The sequence below is a fragment of the Danio rerio genome, chromosome 10 (assembly GCF_052040795.2).
Source record: "Danio rerio strain M-AB ecotype USA chromosome 10, GRCz13ab, whole genome shotgun sequence".
In the NCBI taxonomy this organism is placed as follows: domain Eukaryota; kingdom Metazoa; phylum Chordata; class Actinopteri; order Cypriniformes; family Danionidae; genus Danio; species Danio rerio.
This window is the reverse complement of record NC_141030.1, coordinates 27,831,169-27,858,593: the sequence shown is the minus strand read 5'-3', so window position 1 is coordinate 27,858,593 and position 27,425 is coordinate 27,831,169. Positions and strand designations below refer to the sequence as shown.

The following is a 27,425-nucleotide window of genomic DNA, read 5'->3' as shown; positions in this document are numbered from 1 at the left end:
CTAAAATCAACCAAATCTCAACGTCTAATTATGTTACAGCTTGGCATTGGGGGCGTTACCACCACAGTGTGTATCAGAATTTAGATTTTGGTTGCCATAACTGACAAATGAATGTCAGTATTTGACATCAATATGATGTCGGTTAAAGATGTTGGCTCGAAGTTGGATGTTGGTCACTTTACAACACAACGTAAAATCAACCAAATATCAACTTCTAATGATGTTACAGCTTGACATTTTGTGGACATCAATATGATGTTGGCTCAACTTTGAGTTTCGATTACTTACCAACACAACCTAAAATCAACCAAATATCAATGTCATTTGACATCGTTATTGCACGTCAAAATAACGTTGTCTTTAGACACTGACATTGCATTTTAATCACCTGAAGTCACAATCTAAATCTAACCAAATATTAACATCTTATGATGTTGTGTGCCTGATGGGATAGTAAGAAAAAAATACTATGGAAGTCAATGGTTACTTGTTTACACACTCTTTTTAAAAAAAATATATTCTTTTGTGTTTAACAGAAGAAAGTAAAACTGACAGGCTTGCACAATTGAAGGGTTAGTGAAAAATGTGTACATTTACACTGTTGGACTATTCAATGATGATCTGCCATGTGAGATCACATACTGTGTGCATGTTTTAAGTTTGGCAGAAAGAATTCTGTGAAGAGTCCCCTAATGTGTATGATTAGTATTTTATAATCGGTTTAAAAATTCCTGTATAGTCTGAGCCCAGTTTAAAGCAGATGTCATGACTTTAGTGGATAAAGATTTTAAATCACACAAAGCTAGCTAATTATAATCTTAGGCTAGTTTCGACAACTTTCAACTGGAATTTTGAATAAAAGAGAAAAGGATAGAAACCTACACTTAAAACTAAATTTAGAGTCAAGTTTGGCAGGTAAGTTCTATTCAGATCTGATCATGATCTGTCAGATTTCCCTTTCATCTGCCACACTGGTAGCTTTAAAGGTTATAAAAAACATAGAGGGTAAAAACAGTCATTCAGAATTTTCTTGTATATCATCCCTTCAAAGTAAATTAAGGAGCTGCTTTCTCACATGCAAAATGTCTGACACCCAGACGCAAAAAGTGTCATATGTCTGGAAAGTGAGAAATGTTGATTACCAAGAGCTTTTGAGTAAAAAAAAAAAAAAACTGATTCAGAAAATGTTTTTTCTGCAGTGAGAGGTTTTGGGATTGAATAAATGTCTGGGAAGAATTTTACCTGGTTTGTGGCAACCTTTGAGATACACATTCCTGCTGTGTTCAGGGATGCAGTTGCACTCTTCTACTTTTCCATTCATTCTGTACTTTTGATTAATCGCATTGGCAGATGGGCAAATTAAAGCAATTTGAAAAACGCCTGCTTCTATTACAACCTGCCCGTGGGTCATACCAGACTGCTGAAGAAGAGAGCGTGGCACGGATCCATACAGCGCCTGGCCCTGAAAATCTCTCCTGTTCTTTTTCTTGAATCTTTTGGCCTTAATCACCCAATTATCACCCTGATCCATTAACCACAGCGTTGAGCTCCTTCCTCTCAGGAGCTAAGCTTTAAATAAACGCACCGGCACAGAGCAGGAGAATAGAGAAGAATGAAATGAATTTTCCACTCTGGAGTCAGAAAAAGGTAATAGGGGCTGTAATTGGTGGGAAAGAGGTACGATCATGAGAAATTATACCTTTTTGTGATGAAAGTACAGCGGGCAGGTACATTCTCACCTCCGCTACAGTGATGCATTGTGGGTAGAGCCTGTGCAGGATGTGATTGGCCAGCATTAGGTAAATGAGTGCGTTTTCATCCACTTGCATGCCAAAGTACTCACTGTAGTTCCCCGAAAATGATGTGTCTGGACAAAACAAGGGCATTTGACTGTAATTCAGAGGAAAATCTCCAAAGAGACACTGATTAATAATCATAAAGCCATAAGTGAACCATTTCACTGTAATATGTACAGAGCGGCCAAGGTCTCTCATAATTTATGATGGTGGTCTAAGAGGGTCCTTCAAATCTGTTCATGCAGTTTGTACTTTTCTTGCATATTCAATGATTCAGAGCTTTAATAATGCTGTAGAAATGGCACAGTTAGCACAACTTGCTCTACACAAATCTGGATCCAAACTTTGATGTATAGATTAACTTATACAGACTCGCTCTCTCTTGAAATCAATGTAGGCACTTTTTTTATGGTGGCCGAGAGAGTTTAACGTGCTGCAATTTAAGAAAACACAGAAAAAAAAAAGAAAAAAAAAACATCAGCAAATTGAGAAAAGATGTTCATCATACGTGCTGAAAAACCTCACAATGAATTCGTAAAAAAAAAAAAATGCTGCATTTTCTTCCAACGCAAACAGATTAATAAAACGCGATGCATTTTCTCCCAACACAAACAAGTTACAAAAACATACTGCATTTTCTCACAACCCAGGAAGCACACAATGTCATAACATGTTAATATTAGGTTAGATTATGATGGTGTCAAGTGTCAAAAATTTAATGTCCAGCCAGCATCTAAGGACAACGTTATTTTGACATCCATAGCGATGTCAAATGACGTTGATATTTGATTGATTTTAGGTTGGATGTTGGACATTAATGTCAGCCTGACGTTGGGTTTTGATGTCAACCTGATTTTCATTTTCAAACATGTGCAAAGTCCCACGATGTTGGGGTATACAACGTCAATCTGACATTCTGTGCCTGCTGGGAACACTTGCAAAAAGAATGGAATACAACAGAATTGTTTGAAGGGGTCCCTTAAAATGTGACAGATGCTGCAGTGCCATGACTATGGCTCAGTAAAGTTGTAGGTTATCTTTGAAAGGTGTTTTTAGTTTGTTTATTTTAACATTCTGATTTCCTTGTCTTTTGTATTTCATTAACCTAAATAACCACAACCTAAATAGTTGGGTCTGTCATGTTTTAGGGTCCCCTTCAATTATTTCCATTTTTTCATAAATTATATAAACATTTTTACCTGAACTACAGTTGAAGTCAGAAATATTAGCGCCCTTTTTACCCCCCCCCCCCAACTTCTGTTTAACAGAAAGAAGATTTTTTTTCTACACATTTCTAAACCTAATAGTTTAATAACTCATTTCTAATAACTTATTAATTTTATCTTTGCCATGATGGCAGTAAATAATATTTGACTAGATATTTTTCAAGACACTTCTATACAGCTTAAAGTGACATTTAAAGACTTAACTAAGTTAATTAGGTTAACTAAGCAGGTTAGGGTAATAAGGCAAGTTATTTGATAACGATGGTTTGTTCTGTAGACAATCGAGAAAAAAAATTGCTTAAAAGGGCTAATAATTTTGACCTTAAAATGGTTTTTAAAAAATGTAAAACTGCTTTTACTCTAGCTAAAATAAAACAAATAAGACTTTCTCCAGAAGAAAAAATATTATCAGACGTACTGTGAAAATTTCCTTGCTCTGTTAAACATCATTTGGGAAATATCCAGTGCTATTTAAAAGTGTTAAAGTGTTTTTGTAATCGGTTCCTATTGTGAGAAAATGCAGCACTTTTTTTTTTTTTTTTTTGCTTTGCATTTTTTAAAAATCTGTTTGCTTTGTGAGGATATTTAGCATGTATGCTGTCAAAGGCGTGTTATGTAATTTCAAGTGTTTTTATTAATTGCAGCATGTTAAGCTCTCTCGACGACTGTACTTTTTAGTTTCATCTGTAGTTTATTTTTATCCACTTTTTGGAAAATTTCTATTTTATTAGGCATCAATGAACCAGTTTAGTGCGTTTAATGCTGATGTAAGAAGAATTTGTATCCGTTTTTAGCAAATGCATTCTTCAGAGATGGGGAGGGAAACAGAAATAAAATTCTAAAATACAGATTTTCCTAAATTATAAAACCAGCTAATCATCTTAGAATTTACAATACATGATTTTCATAATTGAAGTATTGATGTTGTTCTCACACTGCATGACTATTTAGGGTAATGTTCAGTTGCTGTTGTGTTCATACTGCATGATAGATCTGTGATAGGAGGATACACACTGTAGGACTAAAAACTATTGCTGACAACGTTTTCTGACTCACAAATCCATGCAAGAATTGATAAGATCACTCAAGATCATGTGCAAGACTGGAAATGGTGCAATAAACATTTTAAATATTTATTTCAAATGGTCAGTGTGCTCACAATGATTTTACAGTAAAAGGGCAAAAAGAAAAAAGATTATGGAGGAGGAAATATTCGGGAAGCTGCAGGGCTGTTTAAAGAAAGAAAAAACAGGTGAAGGTCAATAAATAATTCTGAAATGTGCTGCTGCTGTGGCTTAGCAAGCAAATGGTTATTTGAGTCTGTTAATGTTAATGTAAACTTATTGATTATGATATTGTAATCTATAACTCCTCCCCGAACTGACTCATCTGTATCCTGCTCTCTCATTGGTTGTTGGTCATCGCTGATGTGTTTTTCAGTCAGATTTCATTCACACAGCATGTATTTGAATCATGAAATTACACAGGTGTCAGCGACACGCCAGCGATTCACACTGTGCAATTGATGCTCAAGTGAATGAGCATCAATTTGCCCCTGAATTTGGTCTTTTGTCTGCGATTTCCCAAAATCTGTATGCACGCAAAAATCAGGACTAAAATTGTGAACTAGGCAATAGACTAGTTTCAACTAATTTAAACTAGAAATTCCTGTAAAAATTACGCTAAAGTGGAGAGAAAATTTGTGGAGAATAAAAGAAAATGATGGCAGTGTGTTTGATTCAGATCTGTTCTTGCTTTTTGTCAGATTTCCCATTTCATCTGCCACACTTGGAGCTTTTTAGGTAAAAAAAAAAAAAATGTAGGGGTTGAAAACAGTAATTCAGAGTGTTCTTGAACATCATCCCTCCAAAGCGAATTGAAGAGCTGCTTTCTTATATGCAAAATGTCTGGCACTCAGAGGTGAAGTGTCAGTTGGTTGGAATGTGAGAAATGGTGATTTCCAAGAGCTTTTGAGGAAGAACAAAAACGATTTTAAAAAAGGCTTTTTCTGCATTGAGAGGCCTTTGGATTGAGTTAATGTATGTAAAACAATGTTGGCTGACCTTGCATCAATGTATATTGTTCTTAAGAAAATAAACAACAGATAAGTAGCAATTATTACGAGTTTACACATGCGTGATTTTCAAAGTCATGTTGATTTTACACAGCATGGCAATTTGAGGTAGGGTTCAGTTTCTGCTTTGTTCACACTGCATAATGGATCAATGACAGGATGATACTCACTGCATGGCTATAACAGAAACAATCACAGACAACTTTCTCTCTTTCAAAAATGCCATGTGAAGTGATAAGGAAATAAAATGTAAGATCAGAGTTAAGTCAATAAATAATTTTGCAATGTATGGTAAATGTTTCTGTTTATTGCTATTGTCAAGCTTATTTATTCTGATATTGTGGTCTATAACTCCTCCCTGATGCCCTGTATCTTACTCTCTGATTGGCTGTAAGTTATTGCCGATGTGTTTTTTCAGTCAAAACACTTTCACACAGCATAGTTTTCTCTGATCGCAACTTTTTCATACTGCAATATTGGCAATATTGAACGGTCACAGATTTGCCTCAGATTTCCGGCATTTGTCTGTGATTTTGCAAAAATTGTACATCATCAAAAATCAAAGAACATGGTATAAAAAGCTTAATGCTTCAACTAGATCTTCAATCAACCTTATCCTAAACATGCCGAAGTGTTAAAAAAATATTCAAAATTTACCTTGTTTTTACAAGACTTTGAGCTCTTTACATTGGACAAAATGCTGTATTTAAATGATTTAGAGGGATGTCCAAAAACCTATGGATAGTCAAAGGTTTTGGACATCCCTTCAAATCATTTAAATGAGGAGTTCAAATCACTTCCATGACTAAAAATGCATAAAACTACTCATACATGCTACTTCCACAAACATTTGTTAAGGAACAGAGCTGTTGGAAATCAGTTGCAGTGTTGTGATTAAGTTGCCTCCTGTGCAGTATGACCATTTGTGAAATTTCCTCACTACTAGATATTCTATGACCAGCTTTCAGTGGTTTTGTAAATAAGAGTGGGGCATGCTGAGGAGCACAGTGTGCAACTTTCTGCAGAGTCAATATCTACAGACCCCTGAACGTCATGTGACCTTCAACTCAAGAACAGTGCAATACAAAGTGTTGGATACAGTGGTGTAGAGTAAAACTATAGATCATTAAAGATTTGTTTTCTGGAGAGATCAATCACACTTATCTATCTGGCAATTTGATGGAAATAAAGTTTTGTAGAGGATGGTTGTGGAGGGAGGGTGTAAGTGTGAGGAACCCTCCCAGTTCCAACATGACTGTGCACAAAGCAAGGTCTATGGATGAGTGAGTTTGGTGTCGAGGAACTGAACTGGCCTGCTCAGAGACCTGATCCCAACCGGACAGATTACTTTTGGGATGGATTAGAAAGCAAACCTGCAAGCCAGGCCGTCTCATCCAACATCAGTACAGTGAATTGATGAGCGGTCAAAAATTTGCCATAAATAAACTTTCCAGAAGCTGTTACAGCCTCAAAGGGTGAGCCAACTCTATAATAAACCCTCAGACTAAGACTGGGATGTCATGAAAGTTCATTGCCATTTAAAGCTTTTGCCAATATAGTGTAAATGTTTACAAACCATGTGCTATGGTAATCATGTTTTGAAGTGATATCATAGTTTTGTACAATGAACTGTGCAGAAGTGAGCCTTCATTGCTTGATTATCCGCACATTATCATCATGTATGAAAAAGGGAATAACATTTGTTGGTATTTTACTGCCTTCTGTGTTTTTTTTAACCCTAAACATGGAATATTGTATTTTTGAAGCGAAATGGTTGATAGAGGCATATTTAAAATATTGAAATTTAATATTGGAAATAAAGACCAACATATTAAGACAATGACACATGTGAAGACTGTTTGCGAGTGCAGAATAACTCACCAATACCATGATGGTGGTAGAGCATTGAGGTCACACCGTCAAACCTGAAGCCGTCAAAGCGATATTCCTCCATCCACCAGCGCAGGTTGGAGAGCAGGAACCGCAACACCTCCCAACTGTGAGAAACAGATAAAGACATGTTCTTCACAGAATCCACCTAAAACTGACCCTTCTCTGACGAAAAAAAAGAATCTAAAAATCAATCAACTTGAGCACACTGATGCATACAAACAGCAAAAAAAAAAAAAAAAAAAAAAAAAACACTGATGTCAAGACATTCTTTTTCTTTGTGTATCCACAATAAAAGTTTCCATATTTTCTTATAAAATATTTGAGTTTAATTTAAACAATTGTTATTTATTCAAAACTTTTTTAATTGACTGACATTGTTAAAACATATATAAGCAATGGATTCATTCTTTGAATAAATAGTAACTGTAACTCAAGGTTGGTTGATTCAGCCCAAAAAGACAGATGGAGGGAAAGAAAGAAAAAGAGATAGAAGCAGAGAGACGGGCAGCTGAAGCAGCAGGTTGTGTGGCGGGTGATGCTGTGATTCCCTGAGGAGAACCATGAACAATGTGTGAATGAGGAGGAGATGAAACCTACTTAAGACTCAAACCATCATTTCAGGACAATTGCCTTCTGAGAAAGACCTTCTACTGCTCATATGTGATATTCTTAACCCTTTCCTAATTGTTCAAGTGTTGCATGAGCAGAACTACTATTTAGAACAAGAAAATCCTTGCATAAAAGATCCAATTAATGCATTTAAAAAGTATTATGTATTGTTTTATATGTCACAACATGCTGTTTTCTACAGTAAATGATTGGGTTTCATATTGTTACTGTACTGCAGCTAAAGAAAACTACGAAATGTCACCTAGAGAATATTTGCTTAATGTAAAATTAAAAGCAAAAGTTTTTAGTATCACAATACTTAAAAAAAAAACTATGTATCTCATATTTTAAATTTCACAAATAACTATAGAAATATAATAAATAGGAAGCATATCTATCCGCATTATGCCGACAGTGTATATATTTTGAAAGAAATTTCACTTACAAATAAATACATTTCCCAAATAACAGCCCCGTGTATAACAATCGTGAATAACAACTTTCATAAAACAATTTTCTTTATTATTTTACTTTATTTATTTATTTTTTGTCCCTGCTTAAGACTTACTAAAACTGTACATAATAAAACACAACAGAATAAAACTGTATTAATCCATTAATGGTTTTTAGTATTTAAGACACAAAATATCCAATTTAAAACTTTTTATTTAATTATTTTAATTAGATATATTTTAAAAATAATAAAATCTCAGAAGTGCATGTTGTAAAATGTTGCTTTTTTTAAAAGGCTTTTTTGTTTTTTTTCATGCCCCAATCTCCCCCTTGCTGACCCCTAGGGGTCCCCAAACCTCAATTTAAAAACTTTAAACACTTTGAAAAACACCCCATCAACTATTTAGAAACACATTAAATACGTTCCAAAATTTTGCACAGACAGGTACAACTCATATTCATCCTCAGCTAATCTAAAATTCAAGTTTTAGCACATAGAAACCCGCTCAAAAAAAGTAAATGGAATACATCCCCCTGATACACACTGTGAAACTATCACAGTGTAAATAAGCCCAGATATCCCACTAACTTTTTGGATGAGGCCCCCGCATGACTCTCATCCCCTCTCAATCTTTTATTCCTGCAATTAAACTGAGTGCTGAGTTTTCAACAGTGGGCCCTTGAAAGACTCCTGAAAAGAATCTAAGTTCCTCGCTGTCCCCAATCTCGTGCGCATTCAAACATGTGATTAGGTAGAACAGCGGGGATTCAATTCTAACCACGCTATGCTTTTAATTCTTTGATTTTTAACAGTGTCGTGAAGGCATTCAGACTCACCGCAGGAGTGTTAAATTCATTAAAAAATTATAAGAACCTCGTGCTTGCCATAGTGTTAACAATATTAAAGTACTCAAAAAACATAAGTTACTTCATTAATAATAAAAAAAAAAATCTGCTGATTACATTCATGTCATGTTGACAAATAAGATCTACAACCGCAGCTACACTTTATTAGGTAAATCTGTTTATCTGCTCAATCCCATGAAAGAATGTTCCCAATCAATAAACTAGCATGTAGGCTTGGTAAACTAAAGTTCAAACCAAGCATCAGAACGGGAAAAGAAATATTTTAGCTTTTCTCCTTATACTAATGTTCACATTTACTCTTGGATCCAGCCCATATCCAGAGCAGATGATTGTTGAGAGTTAAACGTGCAAGACTATTCCAGCAAAGACTAAAGTAACAATAGTTAGATCATGATGCATAGATAAGGACATATTACATTTTCACATTTTATTTGCCTTAGCCAAACTCTACAAATATATATGCACTAAAACAACAGGCATAAAACCTTTTTTTCCTCCTCAGGCTATATCCAACGTGAATAGCTAGCACACCAGTTTCTACTTGTTTATCATGACCATAAACAATGCAGTATGTTGCTTATTTTCAATTCTTATTTTTAAGATCTGAGGTAAACTACTGTATCTGCTGCTGCTTTCAGTGGAATTGCAACAATTGTCATGTAAAATAGTATTCACACATTGGTTGCATTTAGCACTGAATAAAGCACATAATCTGTATCTGAGGAGATAAATGCCTTAGCACTTTATGTTAATGTTTGCTGTGCCATTGCAGATATAGAAACTGTTTCTAAAATAGAATCTGCCCTATAAAGTAATCTTACATGTAACAGTAAACCACAACGTGCTGTTACTTTCAATTTAGATCTGTCAATTGTGCCCATTGTGTGATGATGTCCTTGCCATGACGTCCCTACTTTGCATCTCAGATGAGCACACCATTTAAAATGAATTTAACTGTTTTAAATAAGCACTTTCATTACAACCGAGGTCTACAGAACAGCATCTCTGAAGATACAACTCATCAAACCTTGAATCAGATAAGCTACAGAATACAGTGGCGATACTCCAGTCAGCTATAAATTAAACAGGCTCAAAAGACGGGATAGCAGTAGATTAGAAAAAAAAATTCCCTAATGGGTCTTAATTTCTGCTGTAACATTCAAGTTGTGGGGTCAGAATTTGGTGTAAATAACATAAAAACATGTATTAAATGGTAACAAATGAACATCATTTAAATAACACAACTTATCGGAGTAATGTTGCTGACTATGTCCACCTTTTTATGTGCATTCATCTTATGAAGCCACAAAGTTCAAATCAAAGCTAAATCTATTCCATGAATTATTAAGACTGAAGTTCTGATGTCAAAAGTTGGACTAATCTGGTACTAGCAAACTGTATACCTAATACAGTGGCCAGCACGTGCAAGCTTCCAAGCATGTATTGATTTATTCAGTCTATTGATAGAGATGTGCTTGAAGTCATAATGGTGAATGAATATATACAAGGCTCTGCTGTGGAATCTGACTGCAGGCCTTGGCAAGAGAGTCATCCAGGGGTGGATAAAAGAAGTTTTGCCTTGGCTTTGTGGAAACCCAAGAGGTGTTCAGTTCATACGTGCATCTTCAGATGTGCAACACACATACTGGCCCAGGAGTCCACAGCTTTGGGCCTGAAGAACAATAGTTTCTGTAGAAGTCAATCCGTCCAGCAAATAAACAGGATCATTAATTTAAGATGAGTGGATTTGAAGGGGTGAGCATCAAGGACTCTGCCTAAAGTCTGAGCAACTCTTTCTAAAGCTTGCTCACATTGCATGGGCATGAAGTTAAACCATGAACTTGGCCTGAAAAAGACTATGTGACCCAGTCAAAATTGACCGGTAGTTTTAGATTTTAAAGGTCTGCACCTGACCTGAACCAAAACTGTTGAGTTTCACAGACTAAACAACAAAGCACATTTTAATTTATCAAACCAGCTACTTTGAGCCTAAAAATAAAACATTCAATAAGAATGAACAGAAGGAACTACAATAGAAACACATTAATAGTTTCCTAAAATAGACTTTTTAACAAACAATTATTAAAATAAATAAATGAAATATACTTTTTATATATTATATTATATTACATTATATTATATTATACTATTTTATATTATACTATATTATATTATATTATATTATATTATATTATATTATATTGAATAACGGGCACTGTTATACAATGGTTTAGATCTTACCTCTCTGACAGGTCATTCAGGGTGTCTTGGAGGGGAGAGGTGTCCAACCTACAGCATCTAAACACTGGGGTACCTCAAGGCTCTGTTCTTGGGCCACTTCTCTTCTCCATCTACACATCATCTCTAGGACCAGTCATCCAGAGACATGGATTCTCCTACCACTGCTATGCTGATGACACCCAGCTATACCTCTCTTTTCATCCTGATGATCCCTCGGTTCCAGCTCGTATCTCAGCCTGCCTGTTGGATATTTCACACTGGATGAAAGATCATCATCTTCAGCTGAACCTCGCAAAAACGGAAATGCTTGTAGTTTCTGCCAACCCGACTCTACACCATAACTTTTCAATCCAGATGGATGGGGCAACCATTACTGCATCCAAAATGGTGAAAAGCCTTGGAGTAACGATTGATGACCAACTAAACTTCTCTGACCACATTTCTAGAACTGCTCGATCGTGCAGATTTGCACTCTATAACATCAGAAAGATCCGACCCTTCTTATCTGAACATGCAGCTCAACTCCTTGTTCAAGCTCTTGTTCTCTCCAAACTGGATTACTGCAACTCTCTACTAGCTGGGCTTCCAGCTAACTCTATCAAGCCTCTTCAACTGCTCCAGAATGCAGCAGCACGAGTTGTCTTCAATGAACCTAAACGAGCACATGTCACTCCGCTGCTAGTCCGTTTGCACTGGCTGCCAGTTGCTGCTCGCATCAAATTCAAAACTCTGATGTTTGCCTACAAAGTGACTTCTGGCCTAGCACCTTCTTATCTGCACTCACTTCTGCAGATCTATGTGCCCTCCAGAAACTTGCGTTCTGTGAATGAACGTCGCCTCGTGGTTCCATCCCAAAGAGGGAAAAAATCACTTTCGCGAACGCTCACGCTCAATCTGCCCAGTTGGTGGAATGAACTCCCTAACTGCATCAGAACAGCAGAGTCACTCGCTATTTTCAAGAAACGACTAAAAACTCAACTATTTAGTCTCCACTTCACTTCCTAAGCTGCAATTGCCTCTTTGAATATCACACTAATTGTACAAAAAAAAAAAAAAAAAAAAAAAAAAAAACTACTAACACTTCCCTTCTTAGACTTTACAGACCTGAAACTTGCCTTTAGTACTTATTCATTGTTGCTCTTAGTTGTGTAAATTGCTTCCTTGTCCTCATTTGTAAGTCGCTTTGGATAAAAGCGTCTGCTAAATGACTAAATGTAAATGTAAATGTAAATATTATATTATATTATATTATATTATATTATATTATATTATATTATAGGCGACGCGGTGGTGCAGTGGGTTGTGCTGTCGCCTCACAGCAAGAAGGCTGCTGTTTCGAGCCTCAGCTGGGTCAGTTGGCATTTCTGTGTGTAGTTTGTATGTCCTCCCTGCGTACTAAAGACATGCGGTACAGTTGGGTAAGCTAAAAATGTCCGTAGTGAAGGGCATCCGCTGCGTAAAACATGTGCTGGATAAGTGAGCAGTTCATTCCGCTGTAGCCACCCCTGATTAATAAAAGCTCTAATCCGAAAAGAAAATTAATGAATTTTAATAATCAATAAACAATAAACAGTGATTAAATATTAATAAAATAAAAGAAAAAATATATTAAATATCTAATGATAATTGATAAATATATTTAACATTTCTTAAATGTAAAAAATATACATCTAAACTGAGATTATTTTAATACTACATTCATAAACAAAAATAGTAAATACTAAAATAAAAAAAAATATTAAAACTTTTAAAAATTATAGTATATTGTACAAAATAAATTGTTTATTATTAATTTACACCACATAAACACTACATTAAATAATAATAATAATAATAATTATTATTATTATCATTTTAATAATAATAATAATTATAGTAATAATAATAATTAATATTATTATTATGATTATTATTGTTGTTGTTATTGCTATTATTATTATTAAAATGAATTTTATAACTAATAATCAAAATATAATAATAATAATAATAATAATAATGATAATGATGATGATGATGATAATAATAATAATAATAATAATTTAATAATAATACATTATTATTGTTGTTGTTATTCAAGTTGTTGTTATATAATCTTTACATGATCAATAAAATTGAATCTTTAAAATTGGCTTAAAAATATAAATCAATTTATCAATTAATTAATATTGTCAAAGAACACCTTTAATTCACATCAAAACCCAGAAGCCCATAAAGCACAAACATCTACTGCTGTTCATCTGCAAATGCATAAATGGCCATTGTAACAATTCAATCTCAGCAAATGCGTTTTTGGCCGCTGCATCCTCCCCTTCCACACACACACACATTCTTTCAGTGCACAGATAGAGTCTTGCCGCACACTGATAAAAAGCCATGCATATTATCCCGATATGAAGCTTTCATAAACAGAGTCCGATTGCATTTGTGCATCAGTGGAATCTAAAGGGAAGCTGCTCTGATATGATAAGGTTACCAAACCCACAGGCCTTCCTCCACCATCACCGTAAACACATTAAACCAGCACCGCAAACCGACAACAACCAGAGAGAGAAGCACAATAAGATCCCCACCGAGGCCAAACGGAGATGAGTGATGAATGCTTGCGATAGTCCAAACCCACACAATCCTTCAACTTCAGCCTATTTTCACACAAATCAGCCTTTTCAACCTCGAGCGCCGCGGTAAAGTAGGGCAGTGCTGATGTGTCATGACATCAACACCATTTAATGTGATTTTTGCACTGAAATCTTTAATGCATGTGCCTGTTTGTGCTGTAGGACAGAGGTGAGGGTGCTGAAGGGTCAAATATTCAAGAAAGCAAAGATTTAGCGGTCAGACAGGCTGTTGATCTGGACTACTGTGGCACATCTGACTAACATTAAAGAGCATCTGCTTTGGATACTTCACAATAGATACATACACAATAGATGTTAAAAGCATCATTTATCTAAAGATTAACACTTGAATACATAAATGAAAAAAATGGCATGAATTATACATCTGTAAAGAACATATTATCATCTTACTTTATGCATATAATTGCCATAATGCATTATAATATTAAAAATAAATATATTCTATAAATAAATATTATTAATTTAAATGTAAATACAAAAAGAATATGAACATAATTTAATGTTACATGTACCTACCTAATAAAGTGGCCAATGAGAGTTTATATGTATATGTCCAACTGCTCATTAGGGCAAATGTCTAATCAGCCAATCACATGGCAGCAACTCAAAGCATTTAAGCTTATAGACATGGTCAAGATAATCTGCTGCAGTTCAAACTGAGCATCAGAATGGGGAAAAAGTAGATTTGAGTGACTTTGAACGTGGCATGGTTATTGGTGACAGACGGGCTGGTCAGAGTATTTCAGAAACTGCTGATCTACTGAGATTTTCACGCACAACCATCTCTAGGGTTTACAGAGAATGGTACAAAAAAGGAGAATACATCCAGTGAGCGGCATTTCTGTGGGTGCAAATGCCTTGTTGATTCCAGAAATCAGAGGAGAATGGCCAACATTTGGATGGTGAGGTCAGAATTTGGCCTCAACAATATGAAAGCATGGATCTATCCTGCCTTGTATCAATGGTTCAGGCTGGTAGTGGTGGTGTATTTTTATATTTTCCATCTAAATTATTTGTATTAGTTACTAATGTTAAAATATGTCTATGTAATTGTATTAATGTGTATTTTTTGCTAAGTTATTTAAGTATAAATCTAACAATAATTGCTGAAATAATATTTTTGTATACTTTTTAAAACAATTAAAGTTAACATTTATTTTATTATTTTAATGCATTTATGATGTTTATCTTTCACCTCTTATTTCTATCTATGAAAGGTTCCCAAGCTGAACCTAATCTCAGCATGTACTCTGAAAAAGAAAAGAAAAACATATTCCCATTTTAATTTTTAAAAGTTCCATTTAAAAAATAAACATTCAAAGAAACACAAAAATGGCCACTGAAGAACGGGTTATGCAGTGGGACAAACAGAGCTCTCATGCCACAAAAAGGCTAATGGTTAGTATAATAAAACTTTGGTGAGCAGAGAAAAACAAAAATCTGAAACTCATAATATTTGTATCCAGAGAAGCCTCTTTCAACTCTGTGCTTTATTCTTTGAGTGCTACCCAGTTTCCTCGCTCTTTGAGTTGAATCTCAAGGTGAAACACCGGCGGGTCTGTTGAACCTTCATTCATCTGCTGATAAGCCATAATTGTGTGCTTTTGTATGGAGTCCAAAGAAAAAGTGCAGCTCAACATTCTGTTGATTTTGTTCCTGAAGGTCATGATTAATTAATGCTGGGCTGTTTTGCTTCTTAGTTTTGTATTTGTTTTTCAAACACTCGCAAAGTATTTATTTTTTTGTACGAAAAAAGAAAGTTGTATTGCAGACCTAAAGCACTAAGAAAAAGAGTTTGATTTTCTGGAGTGAAATATAAACAAATAACTTGCAAGAAAATCAAACAATCCAAAAACAACAATACACAAACAGAAAATAACGAAAACATCAAAAAAACAGCCCGAGAGCAGAATCTTCAAACCCAGACTCTCCATAAACCTCTCTATAAAACACATTAGAAATGAATGAAGTGATGTTCATGTAGCGGACAGTCTGTGGATTTTGTGTGTGTGTGTGTGTGTGTGTGTGTGTGTGTGTGTGTGTGTGTGTGTGTGTGTGTGTGTGTGTGTGTGTGTGTGTGTGTGTGTGTGTGTGCGTGTTTTACATCATTTAATATGTAAAAATGTTCAAGTATTTATCTCCTTTTATTGTTTATGTGCTGACAGCTTGTTAAAAATATATAAAATATACACTGCACATTCACAACATCCCTTTGTATACTCACAGTAACAACAAAACAACTTGTTATTTTGTAAATTAAACACTCTGTACTTTCTGCCTCTAGTCTCTATGAACTTCTTATGAAAACAATAGATGTGATGTTTGTATACAGCAGCCAACATATGATGTGGTTCAAACCAATTATCAAAGTTGTCTTAATAAAACAATTGAACAACACCCTTTTTTTTTTCTTAGGGCAATTTTAAAAATGTTTTTTGATCCATAACTGAATACTATCCTCCTGAGACCCAAATAATTTTTCTTTAAAAAAAAAATTTCTGTGATTTCCTACATCCTTTGGGTTTAAAAAGTCTACAATTTAGAGTTTTTACATTTTGTTTTTATTTTTAATTTTACAGTTTGTCCACTGTAATTGGCCACAGGACCATTTTAGTTCGAAATGATCACCACTTAGACAACAAAACTGTACATGATATGGCTGTAAAGGGATATTAATCCAATATTGATGTAACAAAAATCAATATTGGTAATAATAAAAAAATCTATTATTTTTTCCATCATGACCCCTGCTGAAGAAGTGTAAATGTTTAGACAGTAAACACATTGACTATGCAGTCATTCAAACAAAGACTTGCACATTCAAAATTTTTTTGAACTTTAACAAAGAAAGAAACTGAAGTATTACCTGCTCAGTACCTCAGTAATTAGATGTTGTTGTTTTTCCATAGACAGTGTACAATATGTTTAATTTCATTTTACCCTTATTGAACTAAAATATATAGCTAAGCACTATGATTTAACACCATATTCGTAAAACAAATCATTTTCCTGTTTAATTATACACATTTGTTTTAAATATCTCTCCACAGTAACATCATTCCACAAACTGAGACCCTCATTATTTTGGCTCAGACTGCTTAATATTAACCTAAAAATGCTTCACTCCAGATACCCTTTTGTATCTTCTTGTTTCTCTGGCCATTTTTTTTTTCAATCACAGCTTGACTTTAATTCAACTCCTATAAATAATGATCAGCTTAGCTAACGACAGTTTTAAATTACCGTCTCCAAAACACTGTCGTCTTATTCCTTGAGTTAAGGCTGCCATCCGCGCACAACAAACACTTTCCATGTGCGCCAAAAAATCCTTCATCAACAACATACACAAAACGCTTCAATCCAACCGCTCGAAAATAAAACGCCCGTCCTCAACTATTAGATCGAACTCAGAGAAGCGGGTGAGGAAACGATTTCTGCCGTATCTGTGAGGTGACTAATGACCAGACTGATTTCAGAGACGCAGAAACACACACTGGTAGCTTGTTTTTTTCTGCCAAACACTAAATGCAGGAAAGACTGAAGGCTGAATATGAGCTCATTATGTTTCAGTAAAAAAAAAACAATAAATCAACAACAACAACAAAAAATTCTTCTGCACACAAACAAGCGACTTTTCTACCATCTGTTGCTGTTGGAGACTGAAGCTGAAGGGAGAGTCGCTTTATCACAGCGGAGTGAATGAAAGTTGCAAAAACAGTCCTCTGATTAAAAACGGGCTTTGCTGAAGCAGATAGTCAATAGCAGCAAGAGCAAATCAGGCCCTCAAAATATCCTCATTTATTGATAGCAAATGGAAGTATATGGAAAATAACTTTTATAAGATGATAGATGTGGAGAATTTATTATTTCAGTGATATAACTGTGTTGATGTACTGTCAAAAATGCATGTAAGATTGTAAACATACTGTTACATTATAGGGTGAGGAGGAAAAAAGTAAAATGCAGCAGTTTCCTTAATATTCTGTAGCTTGTGGCCAATAACTTCACACAATTATTTAAAATGAAATACATTTTCAAAAAAAAAAAAAGGTTTTAATTAAGGCTTTTTTCATTTATTTAATTAAAGATACCACAAGAAATTATAATAGTGATTTGAAAATGACTTCAGTCTTTTAACAAACTACTTCATTCATTCATTTTCATTCAGCTAGTTTTATTTTAGGGATTGACACACCACAATGAACCGCCAACCATTCCAGCATATCTTTGAATTTTTTTAATCTGTTTATTAAACCTTTGCAGATGTAACAAAGTAATTTTACGGAGAAATTTAAACATATGATATTCCCACCCCTAACCTCTATCTAAACAAAATTAAATAATGTTTATCCAAAAAAAAAAAAAATTAAAAATTTAATTACAAATACGGATTAACACAAACTTTTCTCTCATTATACAGTACAATTACAAACTGCACAAATATTTCACAATCATAAACATATAAACATTTATTATTATTTAAATGCCCAATAGGCCAAATGGCCAACATATTAAAATAAAATAAAATTTAATTTAATAAAGTTAAATAAAATAAAGTTAAATAAAATAAAATAAAATAAAATAAAATAAAATAAAATAAAATAAAATAAAATAAAACAAAATACAATAAAATAAAATAAAATAAAATACAATAAAATAAAATTAAAGAAAATTAAACTAAATTAAGTTTCCCAGTGCAGGGTTGTGGCTGGAAGGGCATCTGCTGCATAAAACACATGCCGGATAAATTTGCGGTTCATTCCGCTGTGGCGACCTGCGATTAGTAAGCCAAAAGGAAAATAAATGAACGAATGAATGAACTCATAAAATAAAATAAAATGTATTTAAAATTGTAAAAATTAAATCCAGCATATGTTTTATGCAGCAAACGCCCTTTCACAACTGAGTACTGGGAAACACCCATAAATTTTCACATTCCCACTCATAGACTACGGCCAATTTAGTTAATTCAATTCACTTTTTAGACATTTTTAGACTGTGGGGAGGAAACCAGAGCACCTGGGAGAAACCCACATGAACACGGGGAAAACATGCTAACTCCACACTGAAATGCCACCCGGCCCAGCCTGAACTCGAAGCAGCGATTTCTTGCTGTGAGGTGACAGTGCTATTGATTGAGCCACCTTGCCACCCATGTTATTAAACTTTTAAATGTAATTAAAGCAAAGTTCTTGTGCCATTTTTTTGTATTATATATATAAATATATATATATATATATATATATATATATATATATATATATATATATATATATATATATATATATATATATATATATATATATATATATTTTGTATTATTTTTTTCCAACACATTTCTAAACATAATAGTTTTAATAACTCATTTATATTAACTGATTTATTTTATCTTTACCATGATGACTGTAAATAATATTTGACTAGATATTTTTTAAGACACTTCTATACAGCTTGAAGTGACATTTAAAGGCTTAACTAGGTTAATTAAGTTAACTAGGCAGGTTATGGAAATTAGGTTATTGTATAACAGTGGTTTGTTCTGTAGATTATTGAGAAAAATGTAGCTTAAAGGGGCTAATAATTTTGTAAAAAATTTAAAACTGCTTTTATTCTAGCCAAAATAAAATATTTTTATTTATTTATTTATTACATTTATTTATTTTTTAAATATATTTTCCATTTAAATTATTTGTAATATTAAAATATGTCTATGTAATTGTATTATTGTTTTTTTTTTTTTTTTACTTAGTTATTTCAGTTTAAATCTAACAAAAATGAGAAACATTTCGTCTTGCTAAAGAAGCCGAAAAAAAAAAGTATTACAGGGTGAGGGGCAAAAAGTGTTTCCTTAATATTCTGTATAGCTTGCGGCCATTAAGTCCACATAATTATTTAAAATGAAATACATTTGCAAAAAAAAAAATGTTTTTGGAAATTCCTTTTTTTTAATTAAGGCTGTTTTTTCATTTATTTAATTAAAGATACCATAAAATTATAATAGTTTAAGTAAAAAAAAAAATACAATAAAAAATGTGCATAAACACAAACTTTTTCTGCATAAATATTTTTACAATCATAGACATAAAAAACATTTATTAATATTGATATGCCCAATATCCCAAGTAGCCAACAAATAAATCAAAGAAAAATAAAAAAAAAATGGCAGTGGCAGTTTTACTTGCATTCACATTAACAGTACAATATTTAAATAGGTGTTTTTTTCTTGCATAATTAATACATTAGTTATTAAAATAATAATTTATTCGTGTAATAAATGTGAAAAATGTTTAAATCAAATAAGGAAATTTCAATGTTCTAAAAAAGAAACAAAAACTATTTCAAAATGTTAATAAAAACTACTGCAGTAGTGTCTCAGTCATACCACCACATCTCTTTAGTGTCATGTGATCCTTCAGAAATCATTGTGCTAACAAGGTTTCTCCTTCCTGTATGGCAGGGGTGTCAGAATTCAGACCTGGAGGGACGGTGTCCTGCAGATTTTAGCTCCAACTTGCCTCAACACACCTGCAAGGATGGTTCTTGAAAGCCTAGAAAGGGCTTGATTAGCTAGCGGTGTTAATTGGGGTTGGAACTAAACTTTGCAGGATAATGGCAGGACACCCCTGCTGTATGCTATACAAGCTGTTTCTGTTGTTATAAGTTGTCTCCAAGAAAATCTTACATCACAAAATTCTAATGCAAATTGTTTAACAAAGGGCCATAGAGTCACAGTGTGCTGAGTCTCACACCCATTACACCAGATTATTGACCAGGGCATAATGGTGACACAATAATTCAGCACTTTTCTATGAGTCACACACACAAGCCCCGGGTCAGACCTGAAGGCTTGAAATAGCACCACAACTTTAATTGCAAATTGCAAATGAGGGCCGGGGTGAAAGGTCTAGAGACGCTTTCATACACGGCTCTGATTTTCTGAAACTCAGCACAAGGGCACGAGGGAATACGAGATGCTCTGACTTCTCTACATTTCATCTTCCTGTGCATTGATCTCTCGCCCTTCTGACCTGTTTTTCCCTGTTTATTCGTCTCTGCTCAAGCTCTTTGTAGATGTTTTGTTCACTGAGATGTAAGGGTGGGTGGTATGAACAAACTTTCATATCATCGTAATGGTATATATTACAATATATTTATTTTTCAAGGAAATGCAAGGAAAGACGTGTGTTTTAAGTAGCCACAAATTATGTTTTTTTTTGTTTGACAATCTATTGAATTATTGCCAAGATTGTCATTTGATTATTTCTCCATTTTTAATTAGAGGCCAATCACTCAAGGTGCGTAGACATGCTGTATCTTATGTCAATCTGGAAGTCTATGGCAGCCCACAGAACTGTATGTTAAAATGTTGAGAAATTTTACCCGATGACCAAAGTAAACCACAGTAATATTAAAGTCTTTAATCATGCAAAGTTTATGATTTTTCAGCCCCTCAAATAATTTCAGCATTTATTTTTTATTTGCTCGGATCCTCTGTGTCATGCTTTAAATTGTATTTATAATTTGATGGACAGAAACAAAAAAAAAAAAAAATACAGACAGGCAAAGAAACATTTTCATGTTATGACCAATAACTGGAAAATGGTATAAAGATGCATCAAATCACAGTATATAAATCACAAAAAAAATGCAAAAAGTGCATCTTCATAAGTCACCTTGAGCTTTAGTTTGAGATTTGATTACCTTCATTTAAACAGGATCAATGACCGAAATAAATAAAATTACCAATTCTAATTAGATCTTTTAAAAAATTACCAATAAAGACCAGCACTGATGTCGTTTTAGCTGATATCTGTTCAGTTTTGAGTGGTCTAAAAGCTTTTTCGAATTGGAAACTCTGTAATTATTTTAATAGAGCACTTTTTAATTTCCCTTAATTGAACTGAATCAAATTAAGCTGAACGGAAACCAATCAAATTAATTATAAAGTGCTACTCACGACATAAGAAAGCAAACCTGCTTCCGAAATCATAAAAAAGAAGCAAATCCTCAGGGGTGTTACTCTGAGCTTTGATATCCCGCATGCTGTGTTATGATGACCTGTGGAGCATTAGGCAGCTCTCTAAGAGTAAACCATACAATCTCTTTAATTAGTTGTGGATCTCAGGCAGGGCTGCGAGCCGTCGTTGATTGTTTTGGTGTCAATGTTGGCTCTGAGATTTGATAGGACTCAGTGGAGAGGCTCAATTAATCCGACTGTCAGCTCAGAGAGCGGCCAATCAGCAACTAGACAACAATGTAACACTTCAACGTGCCACTAACAAAGGGGAGAGAAAACAGGATAGTTGAAAAAGGGAAAGGATTAAAGACACAAACACATGTCCACATGGACAAACACTTGAAAACTGTCAAACATCTCACACAAGCTGAAGAACGAATTAGAGCGACTGTAAAATAATAATAATAATAAAAAATAAACACTTCCTCTTTTTTTATAATCAAATGACTGCTTTATTATTGCCACTAATATCTAAAAGCTGTTTTATTAGCTGAAGAATCTCTTATCTTTAAGAGATAGCTCACATAAAAATAAAAATGACTTCATAATTTACTCTCCCTCATGTGGGTTTGAACATTCATGAGCTTCTTTCTTATGTTGAACACAAAAGTAGATCTTTTGAAAAATGATGGTTACTGGCATCTGCTCAAATAATATGGATGTCAATGGGGGCCAGCTAGCATTTCTCAAAATGTCTTCTTTTGAGTTTAACGGTGTTACATGCCTGGGGGTGTTGCTCTGTTGTTCCCTCCTCCCCATCCAGTTTTTATTTGCTGTATGCTATTCTTCTACAATCTAGTTGTTCCGATTGGCTCGTGGAGTTTTCATGAGTGAAAGAGGATTGGAGTCATTTAAAGGACCATAAACCCCCCCCTGTTTCAGCAAGGTGTTTTCACACCTCTACTTTGGAAAAAGTCAGGAAAGTGGGCGTGGCCAACTCTGTTTAAGGGGAGTGTCTGAAGAGGGAAAAAGGCATGGTGCGTAAAGATTTGCATAAAAATGGGAGTGTCAGTTTGGGCACGCGCTGATTTTCATGCAGGCAAAACAAACACAGACGCAGAGGGGAAAGACAGTGACTCTGTTTACATGGACCCTAGTAATCAAATTATTTAACAAATTATTAAATAGTTGACTTTAACTGCAGTTTGGCTCTTTCATTCAGGAATTTTATTCATGCCACTTGTGACAAACAAGATATTTGATTCGAGGAATTGCTGGAACCGTGTATCTTTTATGCAATGTTTGTTACCGCACGGCGAATGAGAGAAAAAAAAACCCTCCGCATTTCTCTGTAATTTAGATGCACACGGCAGGTAGCATCAGAAAGCCGTATGTGTTATTCCTGTCACAAAATGCAGCAAAAATCCTCCACGATGGTAAGTTTGGTTGTGGTACTTACACGTTCAGGGCCGGAGTGGGACACCTTTTCAGCCCTGGAGTTTCAAGCCTCAGACCCGCCCACCTCAGTTCACGACTGACTATATTAAAATAAGGTCATTTCCAAATCAGTTCCTAATGACACTATCACGTCTTTTTTTGAGAAAACAGCTCTTTAGAAATTCAAATGTTCAACAACCCTAACAGTATTACTTGTCTTAACAATAAAAATGAAAACAAGTATTTACTCTAACAAGGATCGAACCCAGGTCCGCGGTGCCGTAACCTAACGTGCTACCTGCTGGACCACAACAGCTAAAATAATGAATAAAAAGGCTGTGGTCAAGTAAATAAATAAATAAATAAATTTAAAAAGTGTGACTGCTGAGGGCAACAGATTCTGGAGCTAGAGGCACCGGCCCTCACGGCCAAAAAACGGACCGGCCCACCGGGAATTCTCCCGGTCCTCCCGATTAGCCAATCCGGGCCTGTACGCGTTTACACTCGGGAGAGCAGCATTTACAGCAGATTTTTCAATCTATAATTTTGTAGTAATATTAATGTATGGTAAACTTTATTAACTTAGAAATCATTTGACTAAGGTCCATCTTTAAACACTGAAAAAGTACTGCTGACGATACAAACTAACTTTGCCTCTGAATAAAGAAATAAAGACCACTAGTCACTCACTTACCACATCTGTAGAGACAGGACAATAAACATAAACTGGATCAACATCTTTATTAAAAGACGAGCGGCAAATCTGAATTTTACCATTTCCAGATGAAAAAAACTCTCAGGAAAACAATGTTCCTTAGACAAGTATTTTCATGGCACGTCGCGTGCACTGTTCTCCACATGTGAGTCCAGCTGCGCTCTCATAGAGGGAAAATGAAAACAAAACCTTCACTGCAGTAAATTATAAACGCAACACTGACAACCTGTATTTCCAAACAATTCATGTTCTCCTGCTTGGCAACACAACGCAGAGTCTCTTAGCCGTCTGAACACTGTAATTGGTAAATACAGTCTTGGAAGCTATCATCCATATTAATAAAGTTGCACCGCATACATAATAGCGCACGCTGATCTCATGGCCGTGACGCAGCTTTAAAAATTGTTTCAAACTAGAAGTACGAATTTGCTTGAAATAACGCAAAAACAACCAATTTTCACTTTTTAGTGAAATACATGTGTCCAAGTTTTTTAAGCAGTGTGGGACACATATACAACTGTCAACAGCTCAAAAAATGTGTTTTGGTGCTTCGTGACCCTTTAAGTGCTCCAGTGACAATTTGGACCAGACTGGAGGGATTCTTGTCTCTTCTCACTGCTCTGTCTTCCTGTGTGACATTTGTGTGCATGTCCTGTTCTCTGGTTCGCTTCAGTTTTTTTTTTTTTTTTTTGAGTTGTACATCCATTCAGATCGTCCCAAAATCTGCTTAAATCTACTAAAGGAGAAGTGAAAATGTAGTACATCACGTGACTTACATTTTACACACACGTTGTTGATTCTCTGTTTATCCATTAGGTTAGAAACGGGTGCTACCTTTTTCTTTCCAGCGAGTGCATATTAGGGGCATGTGACGCTGAAGATGTTTTTTTTTTTATTTTTACATTTCTCATTAGTTATTTAGAGGTGGGGAGGGTTTAGTTAGCTGGTGTTTAATTTGTTTGTTTTTTTTCTTGGATTTGGCACCGCTTATTTTCCTTCACTCTATCAGGTTTGTTTCAGGAGATGTGTTTGCCTATTTTGCATTTATTGTACACATTTGTAAATATACTTTGGGTGATTAAAGATTCTTTTTTTTTTCTTTCTTATTTTTATTGTAAATAAATCTAACCCCTTTTTGCCACTTCTTTACATGTCTGTGTCAATCCATAGCAGCTAACATCTCAGGGGAATTAAAAAAAAAAAAAATTGGGTTCTCAAAACTAGGTTTAGCTTTTTTCATCCTCTGAACCACACGGGGCGTAACAGAATGAAGAAACCCAAAGAGGCTTTAACAAGTGAAGGGTAAGTAAATGATGGCAGAATTTAAATTTTTGGGTGAACTATCCCTGTAACTGAAACATATTAAGCTAAATGAAAACATTCAAAATAATAATAATAATAATAATAATAATAATAATAATAATTATTATTATTATTATTATTATTATTATTATTAGTTTTGAAATTATATATAAGTTATATACTTGTAAATAAGTTACTTATATATACTTATATACTTATATATAAAATATATAATATATAATATATTTATATATATATATATATATATATATATATAAAGAAGTTTAATCAACATTAATGTAGATTTATTTTCAGTAACAGATCTTGAACCCATTGTACATTGTAATGAACAGACATATTTGAAAATATCCTGATCTAAAGCTTGCAATGTAATAAAAGTTTTTAAACTTTAATTAGTAAGTGCAATCTTTTTTTTTTTTTTTTGTTTACATACAATCTATTAAAAATTGCCAAATAAATAAATAAATCTGAATAAAAATATTGTAAATGTGGCTCACATCTGTGTCTGAAGTGAAGTGATGCCATGCTGCTTTTCAGTGTAGGCATGGGCGTAAATCTGATTTAACAGTAGGGGGGGACAATAAATGAGCTATAATCCGCACATCTATGATAGTAAAATAATGTTAATCGTAAATGTTTTTAAATAGACAACATTTTCTTCATTTTCAAATAGATACAGAAAGTAAAAAAAAATCATTTTAGCTTTTACAGATAACAAAATGTTTGCTTATGTTTACTCTTCCTTTTTCTTCACACTGTGCAAAAACAGAAAAGCATCTACTGTGCCTGAATTTGGGCGATTGCACCTCGCCTCCAAAAAGCGCTCAGCTGCACAGAATGAGCGTTCACTCGCACCGCTTGTTGTAGGAATGAACAACATTCTCCTCGCAAAGCAATGCAGTCGTGGAAATAAGTGATCTTGTTTCTCCCAGAACAATAGCAGATTTTCCTCTGATGACTCCTCTAACTGAAACTTTGAACAGAAAAACTTTTGAATAGGCTACTCTTGCATTGTTTTGGGCGTCTCATTATCTTAGGGCGTCTTATCTTCCCATTCATTATTTTGGGCGTCTCATCTTCCATTCTGCAAAGCCCACTCTCTGCTTTTTCACTGGTCCACTGTCATGTCTTGCTACATCTACCCGCAAATAATCATAATGTATTTTTTTATTACACGACCCGCCAGTCCCGCGGATTATCCGCAGCGCCTGCGAATATAACAGCTATCTGCGCATCACTACCACACAGAAATGCCAACTGACCCAGCTGGGGCTCAAACCAGCAAATTTCTTGCTGTAAGGTGATCGTGCTACCCACTGTGCCACCGTGACGCCCTTCATAAATCATTTGAAATTATATTTTGCTTTACTATAAAGGGTTCATTATTTAATAAAGGCACTATGTCGAAAATGAATGAATGAATGATTCATGAACATACTGTGCATCAAAACATGTAAGTACAAAGTAATAAGAGAAATCCAGAGACGTGTTACTAGTGTTACAAACTAAAAGTGCTTTTAGCATCTGAGAAGATCAGAAGTGTAAAAAATGACAGTTTAAAGCGACAAGAGCCATTGCACATATGCAGAAAGAACAAGAATCAAATTGGAATAACTGGACAGAGAATAACCAGACAGTTGTTTTCGTCAATCATCCTGATTACCATCAAAAGAAGCAAGAAAAACACAAGTTCCAATCGGGTAAAAGAAGAAGAGTGAAAAAGACACAGACAAAGCAAAAGAAGTGAATCTCCTCTCAGCTTCCGTGTAAAGCTTAGGCATCTCGGTGGTCTCTTGTTCTACATCTCTCTCTCCCCCTTTAAAAGTTCAATTTTCAGCCTGACTGGAAACACAAGCCCTGTCAGACAAGGCAATCTGTTCACCTGTTAGAGTACAAAGTACCTCCCAAATACGGCTTTATTTCTCACATCAATAATTGATTAAAGACAAAACCCTGGCACGCCGCCCTTGATGAGAGATAAGGTCTGTCTCTCTAAGTGGAGGTTTGCAGCACTATGTGGAGAACGAGTGGGTGACAGAGTCAGCGCTTCCCTCCTGCGAGGCTCCCTGGGTGTTGAAGACATTGAGTAAAAGCCCTCGGTGTGATAAGTGAAGCCCCTGTGGGGAAGAGCAGAGTCGATGAGCACCTACGGAGTCTCAGCTCACAGCCGGGACTGCTCTGTCATACTGCTAACACCT

At 34.7% G+C, this 27,425-nt stretch overlaps 1 protein-coding gene across 1 annotated transcript in view; it reads right to left on the bottom strand.

Annotated features, from left to right (window-relative positions):
* Positions 1-27,425, bottom strand: part of gbe1a (glucan (1,4-alpha-), branching enzyme 1a) — a 265,946-nt gene that overhangs the window by 101,034 nt on the left and 137,487 nt on the right. The window contains exons 8-9 of the mRNA XM_087270612.2: positions 6,978-7,093; positions 1,740-1,867 (exon numbers count right to left, since the gene is read on the bottom strand). Of these exons, the coding sequence (XP_087126738.1) occupies positions 1,740-1,867; positions 6,978-7,093 (244 nt within the window). The remainder of the gene's footprint in view (positions 1-1,739; positions 1,868-6,977; positions 7,094-27,425) is intronic.